The sequence below is a fragment of the Dendropsophus ebraccatus genome, chromosome 14, assembly GCF_027789765.1.
Source record: "Dendropsophus ebraccatus isolate aDenEbr1 chromosome 14, aDenEbr1.pat, whole genome shotgun sequence".
Taxonomy (NCBI): Eukaryota; Metazoa; Chordata; class Amphibia; order Anura; family Hylidae; genus Dendropsophus; species Dendropsophus ebraccatus.
The window spans coordinates 36,890,684-36,908,954 of NC_091467.1; the positions used below are offsets into that span (position 1 = coordinate 36,890,684).

The 18,271-nt window shown below is 45.1% G+C and overlaps 1 protein-coding gene across 1 annotated transcript; it reads left to right on the top strand.

Moving 5' to 3' along the window:
- The first annotated feature begins 279 nt into the window (after window positions 1–279).
- On the top strand, window positions 280–18,094 carry XYLT2 (xylosyltransferase 2). Its single transcript, XM_069952737.1, has 11 exons — window positions 280–553; window positions 891–1,299; window positions 1,655–1,830; window positions 1,923–2,125; window positions 2,215–2,295; window positions 3,586–3,802; window positions 6,421–6,597; window positions 7,126–7,388; window positions 13,290–13,470; window positions 15,791–16,124; window positions 16,958–18,094. The coding sequence occupies exons 1-11, from the start codon at window positions 422–424 to the stop codon at window positions 17,278–17,280; spliced, it is 2,496 nt and encodes an 831-aa protein (XP_069808838.1). The 5' UTR covers window positions 280–421; the 3' UTR covers window positions 17,281–18,094.
- The last annotated feature ends 177 nt before the right edge of the window (window positions 18,095–18,271 follow it).

Below are 18,271 nucleotides of genomic sequence, written 5' to 3' on the forward strand. Positions count from 1 at the left end.
AGCAACAAATGCAACACCTGCAACGATCCGACCACAAAGCAATATGGCAGAATCACAATTACTAGACATGCTGAGGGCTATAGTCTCCCACCAGATTAATCCTTTCTCCTTGTGACGATGAATTTTACACAATAAAAAAGAAGACTCTGAAAAGACTGCCACGTGGGTCATACAAAGGTTGCCAAGCAACCAGAGACTCCACGTCGAACTTCCGTTCGCGCTCCGGCAGTGGATTGTGACGATGCTGACGTGTCTCTGTGCGACTGGATCTAGCGGCCATTTTACTTTTGGGCAAATTCTATAGCCAGCTCTGCTAGGAGCGCCAGTGCAGAGTTATGTAGTGGGCGCGCACTGCAGGACATCGCTGGGAGCTCAGCTGGCGCTAACTCACCGGTGTCCAGCTATACAGCCCGGCGGGGACATGGCGGCCAGTGGCAGGGTGCTGAAGCTGGGTCGTCGTTACAAATACCTGGCGGCTGCCGCGCTTGCTCTGCTGCTGATACAGGGCCTGGTGGTGTGGAGCTTCAGCGGACTGGACGAGGATGGGGAGATTGTAAGCGCTGTCCTGATGTTGTATGTGTGTGGTGACTGGATGGCACATGGAGGAGGATTGGGCAGCTGCCCATCTACTACGCAGTGGCATTGTGTAAAGCTGCAGCTTCTGGGTGCCTACTCCTGCCACAGGATGGCACATATCACTATCCCTGGCGTAGGTGAGGAGGGCAGTGAGTCTGATCACTGATGGTTACCCTGGACATGCTGTAATTCTACACAATGAAATAAATAGAATTAAACAATGTTTACCCTCTGTAACCCTGTATTGATCTTCCAATGATTTGTGTCTTTGTATCTTTGTTCCTTCTCTGCTATGATAACTCTTTGTATTCCAGAATACCCCCCAGAAGAGGAATAGAAGCCCAGATAAGGCAGAACACTCAAAGGACCCTGACAGTTCTGCAGGGCGCAGATCTTGGAGATCCAGAGTGAAGGGAGGGCGAGCGGGTAGTGAGGTAGCCAGAGTGTCTAAGGAGACAAAGTCCAAGCTAAGCACGCGTGTCCATGTCCTGCAGGAGACATGGGCCAACCTGACCAGAGATGGGGACACGGGAAGTGTAGAAGGACCGCACCCCACAGATCACAGCTTCACCCCAAAATGTGAAATCAAGGGGAAAGATGCTTTGTCTGCATTGGCAAGAGCGCCAACACAGAAGTGCCAGCAGGAAATTGCCAACTTGGTGTGTTTACATCAGCAGGGACAGCTCATGCCAAAGAGCTTGCCACGTTACTGCAGGGTAACAGGTATTGATCCCCCTTTATGTCTCCATATGTTTTACATGTTGATGCCCATTGTTATATGTTCTTGGTTGTCTTGTCATATAAATACTTATTAGATTTTTTTTATTATTCCATTTTACTGTGGTCTCATGATGATAAATTGCGACATGCTGCTCTGTTCACGTCACTTTTCAGCAGTCTCCCCAGGATTATAATAAGCATGGCACCAGTGTATAGATAAGATAGGACCAGGCTATCCACAACTCTTTTGTCCATTGTATCCATGGAGTTAGGTGTAAAGTGGCCAATTGTTTGTTTTCTGCGTATCTTTGATAAGCTTTATCCTATTTTCTGAGGGTATACTTGATTTGTATCTCAGGTAAAATGACCTCCGGTTTGCAATGGGAAGAGTCTGATATAGGAGCGCCCCTGCCGGAGAAACCTCTACGCGTGGTTTATATGCTTGTTGTACATGGGAGAGCAGTACGGCAGCTGAAACGTCTTATTAAAGCAATTTACCACAAAGACCACTTCTACTATATCCATGTGGATCAGGTGAGAGATGGGTACCATGCTTGTGATATGCTGGGAGTTTGTTTGCTTTTGTTGTAACCGATCATTGTTTTATATCATTTATATATTGCCAGCGTTCCAATTACTTACATCATGAGGTGGTTGAGATGGCGCACCACTACACCAATATTCGTGTCACCCCATGGCGCATGATCACAATCTGGGGTGGTGCTAGCCTGCTGACTATGTATCTGCGTAGCATGCAGGATCTGCTTGAGATGACTGACTGGCCATGGGACTTCTTTATCAACCTAAGTGCCACCGACTACCCCACCAGGTACATGAAACATGCGCGTTAGGTGTTTTGGCCAGATGTCTTTGCAGGAAAATAATTTGATTCATGTACTCTGGTTTTTTTCCATATAGAACCAACCAGGAACTGGTTTACTTTTTAACAAAATACAAAGATAAGAACTTCCTTAAATCTCATGGCCGTGATAATGCTAGGTAAGGTTATCTATGCGTGATCATGTGTGTAGAATGAAGCTGAGCAGGATTTGTCGCTTGACCTTTTATTTTGTACGTAGCTGCATAGTTAGTAAGGTTGAAAAAAGACATGTGTCCATCAGGCTTAAAGGACAACTCCCGCGGGACCCCAAAAAAAAAAAAAACACAGACACACACAGACACCATACTCACCATCTCTCCGGTGACGATCGCCACTCGATTCGCCCGCCGTCCGCCTCTCCGTCGCCGCCTTCCGCCATCCAGCGATGTCTCCAACTTCCGGGTCCAGGGGATGGAAAAGGCTGCCAGTGCGCTTGCGCACCGGCAGCCTTTTCATTGGCTGGAGCGCATCACATGGCTTCCAGCAAGCTCAGCCAATCAGGGCTGAGCAAGCTGGAAGCCATGTGATGCGCTCCAGCCAATGAAAAGGCTGCTGGTGCGCATGTGCACCAGCAGCCTTTTCATCCCCATTCACTTTGCATGAAGACGCCGAGGAGGAAGAAGACCCGGACCGCCCCTCGGCTCTGACGTCGTCGTCACCAGATGCCGCCCCGGAGAAGAGGACCGTGACGATCGTAATAGGTAATGTATACATTCCTTAACTTCCGGGGTGGGGGGTAGGGGGTCCGAAAGTGGGGGAAGGGGGCCAGGCCGGGTATTTAACCACATTACAAAGTTATATAACTTTGTAATGTGTGTTAAATGAGCAAAAAAAAATTTTTGTGGGAGTTGTCCTTTAACTAAGGGAGGGGATGGAAAGATTTCTACTTCCAATATTGTTCTAAGAACCCGTATAAGCCTGTTGTGACGCCTCCACTGTTTTTGATGTGACCATTCCACACATTCACAGTTCTTGTGGTAAAGCACCCCCCTTGTCTATTGAGAGGGTTTTACCTGGAACATTTTTTTTCTCCATATAACTAAGATGTTCCAGGCCTCTTTTTAGTTCCATTGATGTCTGAACCTTTTCCAGCTCTAGGATGTCCTTTCTATGAATAATCAGTGCCTGGGGATTTGGGATTTAGTTATTCATTTTTCCCTCATAGTTCCCTCACTAAAAGTAGCATAGTTCGATGTAAGGAAACGTTGGTATCACTACTGTGATATTTTAAAGTGATATTTTAAAGAGATTGTATCAGTTAAGGCCACTATAAGCTTACATGCGTATATATCTGTACTCAAGCACAGTCAGGTTGGTTAGTAGATATGTTCGTGTATAGGAGGTATTAAAATAGTTGCCTTTTGCCCTACACAACATGCTTGAGACAAACTTTTTTTCTTCCCTTCTAGGTTCATTAAGAAGCAAGGATTGGATCGTCTTTTCCATGAATGTGACTCCCACATGTGGCGTCTTGGTGAGAGGCCGATTCCAGAGGGTATTGTGTTGGATGGTGGCTCAGACTGGTTCGCTCTGACTCGCACATTTGTGAAATATGTGACCTATACTCAGGATGTCCTTGTTTCCGAGCTGAGGCGCTTTTACATGTACACTCTGCTTCCTGCTGAGGTTAGAGACTGTAACTAAAGGGGTACTCCGGGCAAATTACATAATTTAACACTGCACTTACAAAGGAAAGTTATATAACATTGCCATTTACACTCATTAGGACAGCTGTAATGTTACCCGTTTTTCAAAGAATCAAAGTCCCACAGGAAGTTCTGTAGTTCAGGAAGAAGAAAACATATCACGTCTCAGTGCTGTTCCACAGGTGCCATATTGAGACGTGATGTATTTCCTCTCTGTCACAGGGAAACCCGCCCCTCAACACATCATCTGCCCGCCCCACTACTCCTCTGCCCACCCAGTTTTACAATACATACTATATTATCTGTCGGGCTCCCTCCTCTGCACGATCTCAGTCTCCTCTGCTTCTCAGTCATTCTTTAGAAGATCGGCAGCTGCCTGCAGCATCAGATGTCACAGATCGAATAGGAGGCATTTGGCACCCTGTCAATGCCAGATGCCTGCTAGGAGATCACTGGTGTCTGATGCTACAGGATTCTCCTCCAGAATGACTTGAGAAGCAGAGGAGACCTCGGACAACAGATTCAGCTATAACACACAGTTCATATATCTATTATATATAATATCTATCTATCTACAGCTTGCATAAGCACACCCACCATCATCAAGTATCAGCATGGCATGATGGTGGGGGTTGTGTGCAAGCTGGATTTGCACAGCTTTCAGAACTACTACCACCATCATTGTCTCTTGGACAAGATGCTGGTAGTAATTTTTCAAGCTGTGTAACTCCAGGTTGCACAACCACAACCCTAAACATTATGCCATATTAAAAGTACCCAAAAACACTAGTAAGTATGCAAATAAGGGCAATGGCACACCAATATAGAAGGAATAAATATCTTTATTAAACAAATCACAGAGTATAAAGAAAAAACACTTGAAAAAAGTTAAAAACACTTAAAAAGCAACACAGGAGACCATGATTGTAGTCATGTACTCAGAGCCAATAGTGGAGAATAATTTACTCCAGAAACAAGTATCCAACCCCCTCCAACACCGATATGTAAATCCCTGTTAGCCACAGGGTAGTCGATCTCAAAAAAAGCACATATACAGATAAAGCGCACACATGTAAAACGATAATGAAACATGTGTGACAAGCACAACAAGACAAAAACGAGGACTACCATGCGACACCTAGATGTAATGATGTGCAGGAGATCAAAAAAATGTGTGGACAAAGCAGGGGGGGGGGGGGGAAGAGGCAAGTAACCAGTAGCTATGGCTCAATGGTGTCCCACGCGTTCCGTCCTGCTCCCAGGACTTCCTCAGGGATCCCTGAGGAAGTCCTGGGAGCAGGACGGAACGCGTGGGACACCATTGAGCCATAGCTACTGGTTACTTGCCTCTTCCCCCCCCCCCTGCTTTGTCCACACATTTTTTTGATCTCCTGCACATCATTACATCTAGGTGTCGCATGGTAGTCCTCGTTTTTGTCTTGTTGTGCTTGTCACACATGTTTCATTATCGTTTTACATGTGTGCGCTTTATCTGTATATGTGCTTTTTTTGAGCCATAGCTACTGGTTACTTGCCTCTTCCCCCCCCCCCCCCCCCCTGCTTTGTCCACACATTTTTTTGATCTCCTGCACATCATTACATCTAGGTGTCGCATGGTAGTCCTCGTTTTTGTCTTGTTGTGCTTGTCACACATGTTTCATTATCGTTTTACATGTGTGCGCTTTATCTGTATATGTGCTTTTTTTGAGATCGACTACCCTGTGGCTAACAGGGATTTACATATCGGTGTTGGAGGGGGTTGGATACTTGTTTCTGGAGTAAATTATTCTCCACTATTGGCTCTGAGTACATGACTACAATCATGGTCTCCTGTGTTGCTTTTTAAGTGTTTTTAACTTTTTTCAAGTGTTTTTTCTTTATACTCTGTGATTTGTTTAATAAAGATATTTATTCCTTCTATATTGGTGTGCCATTGCCCTTATTTGCATACTTACTAGTGTTTTTGGGTCCAGTATTCTGTTTGGTATGCGGGCTCTGTGCACCCACTTTTTTGTTTTTTGATATTTATATATACTCTGAATATTTAGAGCAGTGCATCTCCAGCCTTTGTTTCTCAGGTGCCATATTAAAAGTAGACAATGGTGACTGCAGTTTTTATTCACTGGACACCCAAATAAGGGGGCTGTGTTGTCAGTATTTACCATTACTGCTTGTGTAGTGGACTAAGCTGTGCAGTGGGAGGGAAATAGATGGAGGGAGGCAGGGAATAGAGGAGCTAGGGATGGGGGGCAGGGTTGTGGGCATGTTTGTGGGTGGGAGGAGGAGGTGGGAGGTATACAGAGTCAGGCCAGAGGAACAAGGCATTGTGGGGACTTTAGGAATATGCAGCACACAGACACTGGTCCAAACAGGAAGCTGGAGATGTAATCCGCAGCAACAGAGAACAGTGCAGTGGGAAGAAATGTGACAGAGGAAGCCAGTAACCATCCCCCAGTGTGTGAGTAGTTTAGATTTTACAGGGGGTGCCTGGAGTACTCCTTAAGTCCACCGTTGTGTGCGTGTTTGTATTTACTGTATCATTTGTGATCATCCATTTGCTAGCATAGCACAGCTGAAGTTTTTCCTCTGCCTTTTCAGTCATTCTTTCATACCGTCCTGGAAAATAGTAAAGATTGCAACACACTTGTGGACAATAACCTCCGAGTGACTAACTGGAACAGGAAACTGGGCTGTAGGTGCCAGTATAAGCACATTGTGGACTGGTGTGGCTGCTCCCCCAATGACTTCAAACCACAAGATATTGTACGATTACAGGTATGATTAGTCTTAATGTTGTCAAGAGCATTGCTAATCCTGAGCTTCTGGTCTTCAACAAAAACACTCGGGCACTTTTAGGCAGTCTTTGTTTCTAGTGGTGAGTTTATCAAGTGTTCCTTACGTTTCATTCAGTTTTTTATTCATTATTTTTTACTTGACAATGCAGTTGTAAAGCATTACTGTCATTTGAAAGGTCTGAGAAGATGTCAAAAGTTAATGATCACGACAGGTCTCACTTCTAAAACCCAGTGCAATCCTGGGATACAACCAGGAGGAATTCGAAGTAGTATGTGTTGTGCCTGACTGTCAGTCAAATCCGGCTTGTTTGCTTCATTACGGTCTGTAGAGTGAACAAGTCAAATGCTTTGCCTGCCAGAGAGAGGAGCACACTGCCGCGCACCTCCCCTGGCTGTATATCTGGATCACATTGGGTCTCAGAAGTGAGACCCCGGCGGGTCAGATACTTTTTGTCATGTCAGAAATTACTCCAAATGACTAACGCTATAACAATTTTTATCTTTTTAGCAACTTTCCAGGCCGACTTTCTTTGCTAGAAAGTTTGAGTCATCTGTGAATCAAGAAGTCTTGGATATTTTGGATGCCCATTTGTTTGGAGAGCCAGAAGCAGGAACCCCTGGTCTGAAAGCATACTGGGAGAATGTGTATAACAGCATGGAAGGACTAGGAGGTCTCACCGATGTCACCCTGACTGCATACATGTCTTTTACACGTCTGTCACTGCGCAAACTTCAGGGCCCTGAGCAAGAGAGTAGGAAGTCTTCCTGCAGGTATGAGAGACACCTGAGCCTTGTGAACTATTCTAAAATGTCCCATAAATCCCTATAGGGGAGATTTACCAAACTGGTGCAAAGTAGAATTGTCTCAGTTGCCCCTCGCAACGAATCAGATTCCACTTTTCATTCATCATAGGTTCTTTGGAAAATGAAAGGTGGAATCTGATTGGTTGCTAGGGGCAACTAAGACAATTCTACTCTACACCAGTTTGGTAAATCTCCCCCTTCATGTTTAACCCCTAGACGACCCTGGACGTAGGGTTACGTCATGGAAGTCTGTCCCCAGACGACCCATGACGTAACCTTACGTCCTGGGTGTTTTTCCCGCTATGAAGCGCGCTCCGGAGCGGAGCGCGCTTCATAGCAGGTGGGGGCCGGCTGCAGTGAGCAGCCGGGACCTCACCGGTAATGACACGCTGCAGCGATCGCGCTGCCGCGTGTCATTAACCCCTTAACCCCTTAGTGACCGCCATGCTGCCTTTTCACGGCGGCCACTAATGGGCTTTATTCCGATGCGTACGCCTTTTAACGGCGGGCGCATCGGAATAAATTACCGCCCGGCGGCGGCTGCAGGACGGGTGATCAGCGGTCAGTGTGACCGCTGACACCCTCCTGTAACTGCCCGGAGCGGAGGATTCTCCGCTCCGGGCAGTTTAACCCGTTAAATGCCGCTGTCAAACCATGACAGCGGCATCTAACGGGTCCCGATGTCTCCATGGTGATTCCGGGGTCCTAATGAAGGTCCCCGGGGTCACCATGGAGATGCCTCATGCTGACAGGGGTGGCCGCGGCTATTGCCTGTCAGCATGAGGCATGATACAATACATTGCAGTACATCAGGTACTGCAATGTATTGTATCAGTGATCTAAGTATTTTACACTAGTGTACAGTAATGTACACTAGTGTAAAAGTTAAAAAAAGTGTGCACCAAACACAACACAGCCCCCCCCCCAGCCCCCCCAATAATAAAGATGCATTACATTCCCCATACACTATAAAACATTACATAAAAGTGATCAAAAACACAAATCCTATACATATTTGGTATCGTTACGTCCGTAACAACCCAATCTATAAAACTATATCAATAATTATATCGCACGACACACGCTGTAAAAAAAAAAATAAAAAAAACAGTACTAGAATAGCTGTATTTTATCAATCCACTTTAGAAAATACGTCATAAAAGAGATCAAAAAGTCATATACATATAAAACTTGGTATCAATAGAAACTACAGATCTTCCCGCAAAAAATAAGCCCAAAACCAGCTCTGTCGCGCAAAAGATGAGAACGCTATGGATCTTGCAATGCAGGGACAGTTTTTGTGGGTTTTGGCTAGGAAGATAGTTTCTATTGCGCCAAAGCGGTAATAGTTAAAAAAAACTATACAAATGTGGTATCGCCGTAACCGTAGCGACCCAGAGAATATATGTATTATGTTATTAGTGACCGCCGATACGGATTTTTATGGCGATCACTAATGGGGTCTATTCTGCTGCCATCAGCTCTTTATGGCGATGGTGCAGAATAGTGCAGCGGCGCCGGTAATGCCTGCAGCCCCCTCCTCTCAGCTATCGGAGGTAGCTGAGGGGTTGGGGGAGAGTGTGGGGTCAGTCCCGGCCAGTCCCCTCACCGGTGATCGCCGTTATTATCAGTATAAAGGCGGCTACCGGTAACGGGCATTGCCAGCGCAGCTGAACGCTTTCATCTCTTCTCACCGTGAATCCATAGTGAGAGGAGATGAAAACATGTCCCCCCATCCCCAGAATTAACCCTAGTGACCTGGCCACTGACCCTCCCCTCCCTGGGCGGCCATCTGGTCCAAGATGGCCGCCGTCATCACTGTGAACAGACTCTGTTCACAGTGATGGATTCCTAAAAATGATCCAAGCTTCATTCTCTCCACCACCGGAGGTGGCGGAGAGCATGGGGCAATGATCGGTGACCACCCGATGTGGTCCTAGTACAAGTGATCAGCGGTATATACTATATACCACTGATCGCTTGTTCCAAATGGTGCCGGCACTTTTTTACGCCTGTCACCAAAGTCAAGTGCCCTGGATTACCCGTAACCACCCCGGATTACTTGTAACCACCCCAGATTACCCGTAACCACCCCGGATTACCCGTAACCACCCCGGATTACCCGTAACCACCCCGGATTACCCGTAACCACCCCGGATTACCCGTAACCACCCCGGACTACCCGTAACCACCCCAGACTGCCCGTAACCACCCCAGATTGCCCGTATCCACCCCAGACTGCCCGTATCCACCCCAGACTGCCCGTATCCACCCCAGACTGCCCGTAACCATCCCAGACAGCCCGTAACCACCCCAGACAGCCCGTAACCACCCCAGACAGCCCGTAACCACCCCAGACAGCCCGTAACCACCCCAGACAGCCCGTAACCACCCCAGACAGCCCGTAACCACCCCAGACTGCCCGTATCCACCCCAGACTGCCCGTATCCACCCCAGACTGCCCGTATCCACCCCAGACTGCCCGTATCCACCCCAGACTGCCCGTATCCACCCCAGACTGCCCGTATCCACCCCAGACTGCCCGTATCCACCCCAGACTGCCCGTATCCACCCCAGACTGCCCGTATCCACCCCAGACTGCCCGTATCCACCCCAGACTGCCCGTATCCACCCCAGACTGCCCGTATCCACCCCAGACTGCCCGTAACCACCCCAGACAGCCCGTAACCACCCCAGACAGCCCGTAACCACCCCAGACAGCCCGTAACCACCCCAGACAGCCCGTAACCACCCCAGACAGCCCGTAACCATCCCAGACAGCCCGTAACCATCCCAGACAGCCCGTAACCATCCCAGACAGCCCGTAACCATCCCAGACAGCCCGTAACCATCCCAGACAGCCCGTAACCATCCCAGACAGCCCGTAACCATCCCAGACAGCCCGTAACCATCCCAGACAGCCCGTAACCATCCCAGACAGCCCGTAACCATCCCAGACAGCCCGTAACCATCCCAGACAGCCCGTAACCATCCCATAGCGCCACAGACTGCTCGTAACCACCCCAGATAGCCAGTAAACACCCTGAGATTGTCTATTACCACCCCAGATAACCAGTAAACACCCACATATTGCCTGTAACTAAAATGACACTCCTTCTCTTCTGAGCCCTGCTGTGTGCCCATACAGTGGTTTATGCCCACATATGGGGTACCATTGTACTCAGGAGAACCTCCGTTACAAGTTTTGGGGGGCTTTTTCTCCCTTGTTCCTAGTGAAATTGAGAAATTTCTAACTAAACAAACATGTTATTGAAAAAATTCAATTTTTTTCATTTTTACGGTCTAGTTTTGAATACTTTCCTCCAATACCTGTGGGGTCAAAATGGTCACCACACCCCAAGATAAATTCCTTGAGGGGTGTACTTTCCAAAATGGGGTGATTTTGGGGGGGAGGGTTCTATTCTGTAGACACTACAGGGGCACTGCAAACGCACCTGGCGCTCAGAAACTTCTTCAGGAAAATCATGCACTGAAAATGCTTGGCGCTCCCTCCCTACTGAGCCCTGCTGTGTGCCCACACAGTGGTTTATGCCCACATATGGGGTACCGTTGTACTCAGGAGAACCTGCCTTACATATATTGGGGTGAGTTTTCTCCCCTGTTCCTCGTGAAATTGAGAAATTTCAAACTAAACAAACATGTTATTGGAAAAATTCAATTTTTTCATTTTTACTGTCTTCTTTTGAATACTTTCCTCTAATACCTGTGGGGTCAAAATGGTCACCACACCCCAAGATGTATTCTTTGATGGGTGTACTTTCCAAAATGGGGTGACTTTTGGGGGGGTTCTATTCTGCTGACACTACAGGGGCTCTGCAAACGCACCTGGCGCTCAGAAATTTCTTCAGCAAAATCTGAACTGGAAATGCTAATAGGTGCTCCCTTCCTTCTGAGGCCTGCTGTGTGCCCATACAGTGGTTTACGCCCACATATGGGGTACCGTTCTACTCAGGAGAACCTGCATTACAAAATTTGGGGTGCATTTTCTCTCATGTTTATTATGAAAATGAGATACTTTAATCTTAACAAATATATTATTGGAAAATTTCTATTTTCCATTTTTTTCCGGCCTAATTGTGAATACTTTCCTCCAGCCCCTGTAGGGTTAAAATGCTCATTATACCCCTAGATTAATTCTTTAAGGTGTCTAGTTTCCAAAATGGGGTCACTTATGGGGGTTTCCAGTATACAAGCCTCCTAAATCAACTTAAAAAAAGAACTGGTCCCTAAAAAAATCAGTTTTGGAAATTTCATGAAAATTTGATAATTTGCTGATACATTTCTAAGCCCCGTAACACCCTAAAAAAGTGAAATATGTTTACGAAATGAAGCCAGAATAAAGAGGACATATTGATAATGTGACTTACTAACTAATTTTTGTCATGTGCCTTTTTTTTTAGAAGCAAAGAATTTCAAAGTTCGTAAAGTGCAAAATTTTCAAATTTTTCATTATATTTTGATGTTTTTCACAAAAAACACACAAGACAGTGACCAAATTTTGCCACTAACATAAAGTACCATATGTTACGAAAAAACAATCTCAGAATCGCTAGCATACGTTAAAGCATCACTGAGCTATAAGCGCATAAAGTGAGACAGGTCAGATTTTGAAAAATGAGCCTGGTCATTAAGGCCCAAACAGGCTTGGTCCATAAGGGGTTAAACGCCGCGATCGCGGCGCGACCGCAGCGTTTAAGTGTGACAGGGGGAGTCCCCTGTCACTTACCGATCGGGACCCCCGCAGTGTGACTGCGGGGGTCCCGATCGTTGAAACGGACTGCCGGAGGTCTCTCACCTGCCTCCGTGCAGTCCGATCGGCGATCTGCTACACTGAGCCTGCACAGGCAGACTCAAATGAGCAGATCGCCGATAACACTGATCAATGCTATGCCTATGGCATAGCATTCATCAGTGTAGAAATCAAAGTACTGTATGTAAAAGTCCCCCAAAGGGACTTCAAATGTGTAAAAAAAAAAAAGTTCAAAACACTAACACACTACCCCAAAACCCCTCCCCCAATAAAAGTCTAAATTACCCAACTTTCCCATTATATAAATAAAACATATAAAAATGAATAAATAGATAAACATATAATATACCATAGCGTGCGTAATTGTCCGATCTATTAAAATATAACAAGCGTCATTGTGATCGGTGAACGGCGTACACGAAAAGAGGGGAAAAAGTGCGCAGATTACCGATTTTATGTTACATTATATATTAAAAAAAAATCAATAAAAAGTGATCAAAACATCCGATCTTCACAAATATGGTATTAATAAAAACTAGAGATCATGGCAGAAAAAATGACACCCCATACAGCCCCGTAGGTGAAAAAATAAAACCGTTATAAGCGTCACAATAGGCCCATTTTATTAATATTTAATTGCCAAAAAAGAGGATTTCATAAAAAAAATACATATATAACATTAGAGAATCTGTGTAACCTGCATATGGTTGTGTTCGGGCTGACCTATAGAATAATAGTGTCATGTCGCTGTTACCATATAGTGCATTATGTAGACACAGGAACCCCCCAAACGTTACCATATTGCATTCTTTTTTACGATTTCACCTATTTATATCTTCATAAATAATATATTTGGAATTCCATCATACATGTTATGGTAAAATGAATGACGCCATTACAAAGTACAACTATTCCTGTAAAAAACAAGCACTTACATGGCTTGTAGATAGAAAACTGAGAGTGCTAGAGCTCTTAGAAGGGGAGGAGGGAAAAACGAAAGCACTAAGATCAAAATTTGCGCGGTCCACTGGGTCATTTTGGGCCTGGTCCTCAAAGGGTTAAACTGATTGTCTAACATCTAAAACCCTCTTCTCTAGCTTTTCTGCAGATGGTTTCCCCTCAAGTATCGAACTCTATTTTTACGATGACCACTTCCAAGGTTATTTGGTGACCCAAAAAGTCCAGTCAGGTGAGACGCTGGAATTCTGGATGATGCCACGAGGCAGCCTAAGAATAGTTGACCAGGTTGGAGCAGCCAGTCGTATCCAGAGTATGGAGGTAAGTTGTATAGGTTTTGCTTATTATAATGGCTACTTCCACTTGTGCATATGTTTATTTTTAGAAATTAAAGGGGTACTCCGGGTAAATTACATAATTTAACACTGCACTTACAAAGGAAAGTTATATAACATTGCCATTTACACTTATTAGGACAGCTGTAATGTTACCCGTTTTTTAAAGAATCAAAGTCCCACAGGAAGTTCTGTAGTTCAGGAAGAAGGAAACACATCACGTCTCAGTGCTGTTCCACAGGTGCCATATTGAGACGTGATGTATTTCCTCTCTGTCACAGGGAAACCCGCCCCTCAACACATCCTCTGCCCGCCCCACTCCTCCTCTGCCCACCCAGTTTTACAATACATACTATATTATCTGTCGGGCTCCCTCCTCTGCACGATCTCAGTCTCCTCTGCTTCTCAGTCATTCTTGAGAAGATCGGCAGCTGCCTGCAGCATCAGATGTCACAGATCGAATAGGAGGCATTTGGCACCCTGTCAATGCCAGATGCCTGCTAGGAGATCACTGGTGTCTGATGCTACAGGATTCTCCTCCAGAATGACTTGAGAAGCAGAGGAGACCTCGGACACCAGATTCAGCTATAACACATAGTTCATATATCTATTATATATAATATCTATCTCCTATGGCATGATGGTGGGGGTTGTATGTTTGCAAACTGGAGTTGCACAGCTTTCAGAACTACTACCACCATCATTGTCTCTTGGACAAGATGCTGGTAGTAATTTTTCAAGCTCTGCAACTCCAGGTTGCACAACCACAACCTTCAGCATCATGCCATATTAAAAGTAGACAATGGTGGCTGCAGTTTTTTATTCACTGGACACCCCAGTAAGGGGGCTAGGTTTTCAGTATTTACCATTACTGCTTGTGTTGGGGACTAAGGCTGTATGCACACGTTCAGTATTTTTTTTTGGTCCTGAAACAACCCGTGAGAAATTACTGATTGGACATCCGTATTTCCGTAATTCCATTTTTTTTACTACTTATTGCTTTTCAATGCACTTCATCCGTATTTTTTTGCGGAAATACGGATGCCAACATGTTACAATCCGTAACCAATTGATTTCAATGAGAGAATCCGCAAAAAAAAATGGGTCCGCACTAGGACATGTCCTTTTTTTTTTTTCAGGATAGATTTTCATCCATTTCTGCTACTAATAGTGTGAATAGCCCAATAGACATCAATGTGCACTAACTTACTATATTACGGGACATGTGCATAAGGCCTTAGCTGTGCAGTGGGAGGTGAATAGATGGAGGGAGGTGGGGAATAGAGGAGCAAGGGATGGGGGGCGGGGTTGTGGGCATGTTTTTGGGTGGGAGGTATACAGAGGCAGGCCAGGGGAACAAGGCATTGTGGGGACTGTAGTAATATGCAGCACACAGATACTGGTCCAAACAGGAAGCTGGAGATGTAATCAGCAGGAACAGAGAACAGTGCAGGGGCAGCTAGAGCAGCCAGAGTGGGAAGAAATGTCAGAGAGGAAGCCAGTAACCATCCCCCACTGTGTGAGTAGTTTAGATTTTACAGGGGGTGCCTGGAGTACTCCTTTAATGGGGTTTAACTGGAATACCAGATTGCAGATTATGTACCAAAAAAGTATTTTTCTAATCTAATGGTCTTATATACAGACGGGACATTTAGCAAAGTATCTTATAGTAGCATTCTCTTTTCTTTTTCTTTTTTTTTTTTTTTAATTGCCCGAAGCGAACAATCACAACTCTGTGATACCAAAGAGGAATCTTGCTATAAGAATAAAACTCACTATAGGAAAAACACTGCAATTTTTCACCAAAGCCAGAAGCAGGTTCAAAAGGAATAAGAAATATAAAGGAAGGAGTTATATCTCCTTTGTGCTGGATCCACTTCTGACTTTGGTTCAAAAACTGCATAAAGAATGTTATTTAGTGCGGAGTATGCAGATTATCTCAAGCAAGAAGTAGAGTGTCATGTGGCCAATAACTGCTCGGCAAAACCGCTTGCATTTTAGAATACATTGCCTCTAGGGTGGGTTCAGATTCCGGAATCCGCACTGAGAACTTCACGCGGATCCTGCCGCTCGCTTTCGCTTTAATCTCTGCCTGTCCCATAGATTTGTGCTCAGGCGGATTTTGCCGTCCACCCAAAGAATTCACATCAATAACCACAAGGGTTCTTTCACACCTGGAATTTTGATGTGCTGCCCCCCGTTTGAACTGTATAAAAATGGCATGTGGAAGCTTCCTTCACTTTCCTTGTCATATTTTTATAGTCCGTTTCACCAGTTTCTGATGACTTTCTTGTTGAATGTTGTAGGTGGGCACTGAATGGGATCCCAAAGAGCGAATTTTCCGCAATTTTGGTGGTCTTATTGGGCCCATGGATGAGCCAGTTGCTGTGCAGAAGTGGACCCATGGAGTCAATGTTACAGTCACAGTGGTTTGGATTGATCCTACGTACATAATAGCTGCTTCATATGACATTGCAGTTGACTCCGAGGCTGATTTCACACAATACAAGCCCCCTTTATCCCAACCTCTCTATCCTGGAGTGTGGCATGTTCGCATGCTTCATTTTTGGGAGCTACTGGCTGAAGTAAAATTTTTAGTGATGCCACTTACCTTTAGGAACAAGCAGCCATTACAGAAAGGTAAGTAGTGTACACATAGTACAGCTATTCTATCCACAGAAGGTCCACTATACCAATGCTACAAATACAATGTTATTACTGCTTCCCTCTAACAATTTGCTTGGCCCAATGCACAACATCCATGATAGAGGATAAAACTAAGAGGCCTATTACACGGAGGGATAAATGTCCCAATTCACACAACGTTCCGCTGATAAAACGATCACCGGTAGGCCCTGACCTAAAAACATCAGGAGACATGACCGTGCATCGCTACCTGCAATATTGATGCGTGGCTGACGATTCAACAGTTTACATTATATATCCACGTTCCTGGTCTCCTGCGCTCTGCGTGCTTCCTCCCTAATCCCGCTCACTGCAGCTTCAGAGTGTGGCGGTCCCAGCCAGTGATTAGCTGAGCGGCCTGTCAGCTCTGATGGGCCGCTCCAGCCTGTCAGCTCTGATGAGCCACTCAGTGTACATTACCTGGGAGAAAGGACGTAGAGCTAGGGGGGAGCGGATATATAATGTAAAAATTGTATAGCCAAAGGCTGCACAGACATCTCTAACTATGTCCGTGCAACCCTTGCTAAACAATTATCGGGCCATGTAATAGGCCCAGTAAACAAGTGCCGATCAAGCAGATCATCGCTCGTTTACAGTATTGATGGTCCTTTTACATGTTTCAATACAGCGCCAATCAGTCTGTGTAAGAGGACCCTTAGAATGCCTCCTTTCCTTCACGAACACATTTAAGTGGGTCATGGGATATAAGGGCCTGTTCCAAAAAAAAAACAAAAAACTGTTCTTATCATTGTGTACATATTAATCTAAGGATCTCCTTTCTTTCTCAGGTGACAGATGGCTACATGCTGGTCCTTCTCGTGGACAGTACATGGAGCAGAATTTTCAGGCTTTGAGTGGAATCCTTAGTCTTCCCTCACGTACTGAGATTGAACAGGAAGCTGATAAAAAGTCTGAGCTTATGGGAAAGGATTTGGAAAAATGGACAGATAATAGCTTAAGTGGCTTCTGGTCTGTCGGGGGAATTTGCAGCAAGACTGTTACAACATTGTGTCCATCACTTCCAGTCTGCTCTGATACACACTGGAGTTCTCTGTCATCGGACCCTAAATCTGAATTGGGGTCTGTCAGACCTGATGGTCGCCTGAGGTAGCAGAAAGTATTAAGAGAAAAACTCCTGCATTGTGGTAATGCTACCGAAAACAGAGAACCGTGTCATAAAGAAGGTGGCAAAGATCTGTGGACTTGGCCTGTGCTTTAGGGATCTGATCTTTACACGTTGGAACAAGAAAATGTTGCTTGTCTTATTCTACAAAGAAAAGTGTGGCCTCCTATTCATTGAGGCTAATGATTATGTCTTCAGTACCACTTCAGTTCTCATTTAACTTATATGGTCTGCAAGGTGTGCCAAGCTGGTCCAGCATTTCCCATGTGTGCCAAATGTGTTCTGGCCATGGACTCATCTGCTGCTACAAGACAAGACCTGATTTGACCAAATACTACATGGGTTGACACTACTATTCCTGCAGGGGCTGGTTCCTCTGATGGATGACTATTTCTATACTGTGGATAGGAGAGGAATTTTAACACTGATGGATCAAATAGTAAAATGTGATGTAATTGCTGGCTTTTTACACATGCATTTATTATTGACAGTAAAAGTCATTGACCTCCATTGACTGCTTTCAGGTTTTTTTGGGGTAGTAACCGATCTGCTACCACTGAATTAGTTCTGAATCCATCTCATATACTGTTGGTAGACCTAGAAAAATAATAGAAAAAGTGGCAAATTGAAAAAAAAAAAAAAATTACCAAAGGTTGCCTGGGTAGTGCAGCCTCCTATGTAAATTGTGTGGGGCTGGCGCCACAGGATAGTGTACCCATAATCATTCTTGTCACACAACAAAGCACTTTATTAATGTGATTTTTATGGAGTGAATTCTGTCTTAATAAATATGTTACAACCATTGTGTTGTCTACATTACTAATGTAATGAATAGGTGTAAGGAGCCCCTTTTATCTACCACCACACAGGCTGATTAAGCGGATGCTCATTTTAGGGTTGGCTTTGTAAGGGTTAAGTCTGATGGCTCTGACCACAGAGGTGGATGGCTTTCCAGCATGGTGTTGGTTGACTGGGGCTA

What these genes read in the sequence shown, in the direction of transcription:
- XYLT2 (XM_069952737.1), top strand. Translation starts at nt 422, where the DNA reads ATGGCGGCCAGTGGCAGGGTGCTGAAGCTGGGTCGTCGTTACAAATAC. An exon ending in ACTATATCCATGTGGATCAG is followed by an intron (nt 1,831 to 1,922) that starts GTGAGAGATGGG and finishes ATATATTGCCAG; the next exon opens with CGTTCCAATTACTTACATCA. An exon ending in AGTAGGAAGTCTTCCTGCAG is followed by an intron (nt 7,389 to 13,289) that starts GTATGAGAGACA and finishes CCTCTTCTCTAG; the next exon opens with CTTTTCTGCAGATGGTTTCC.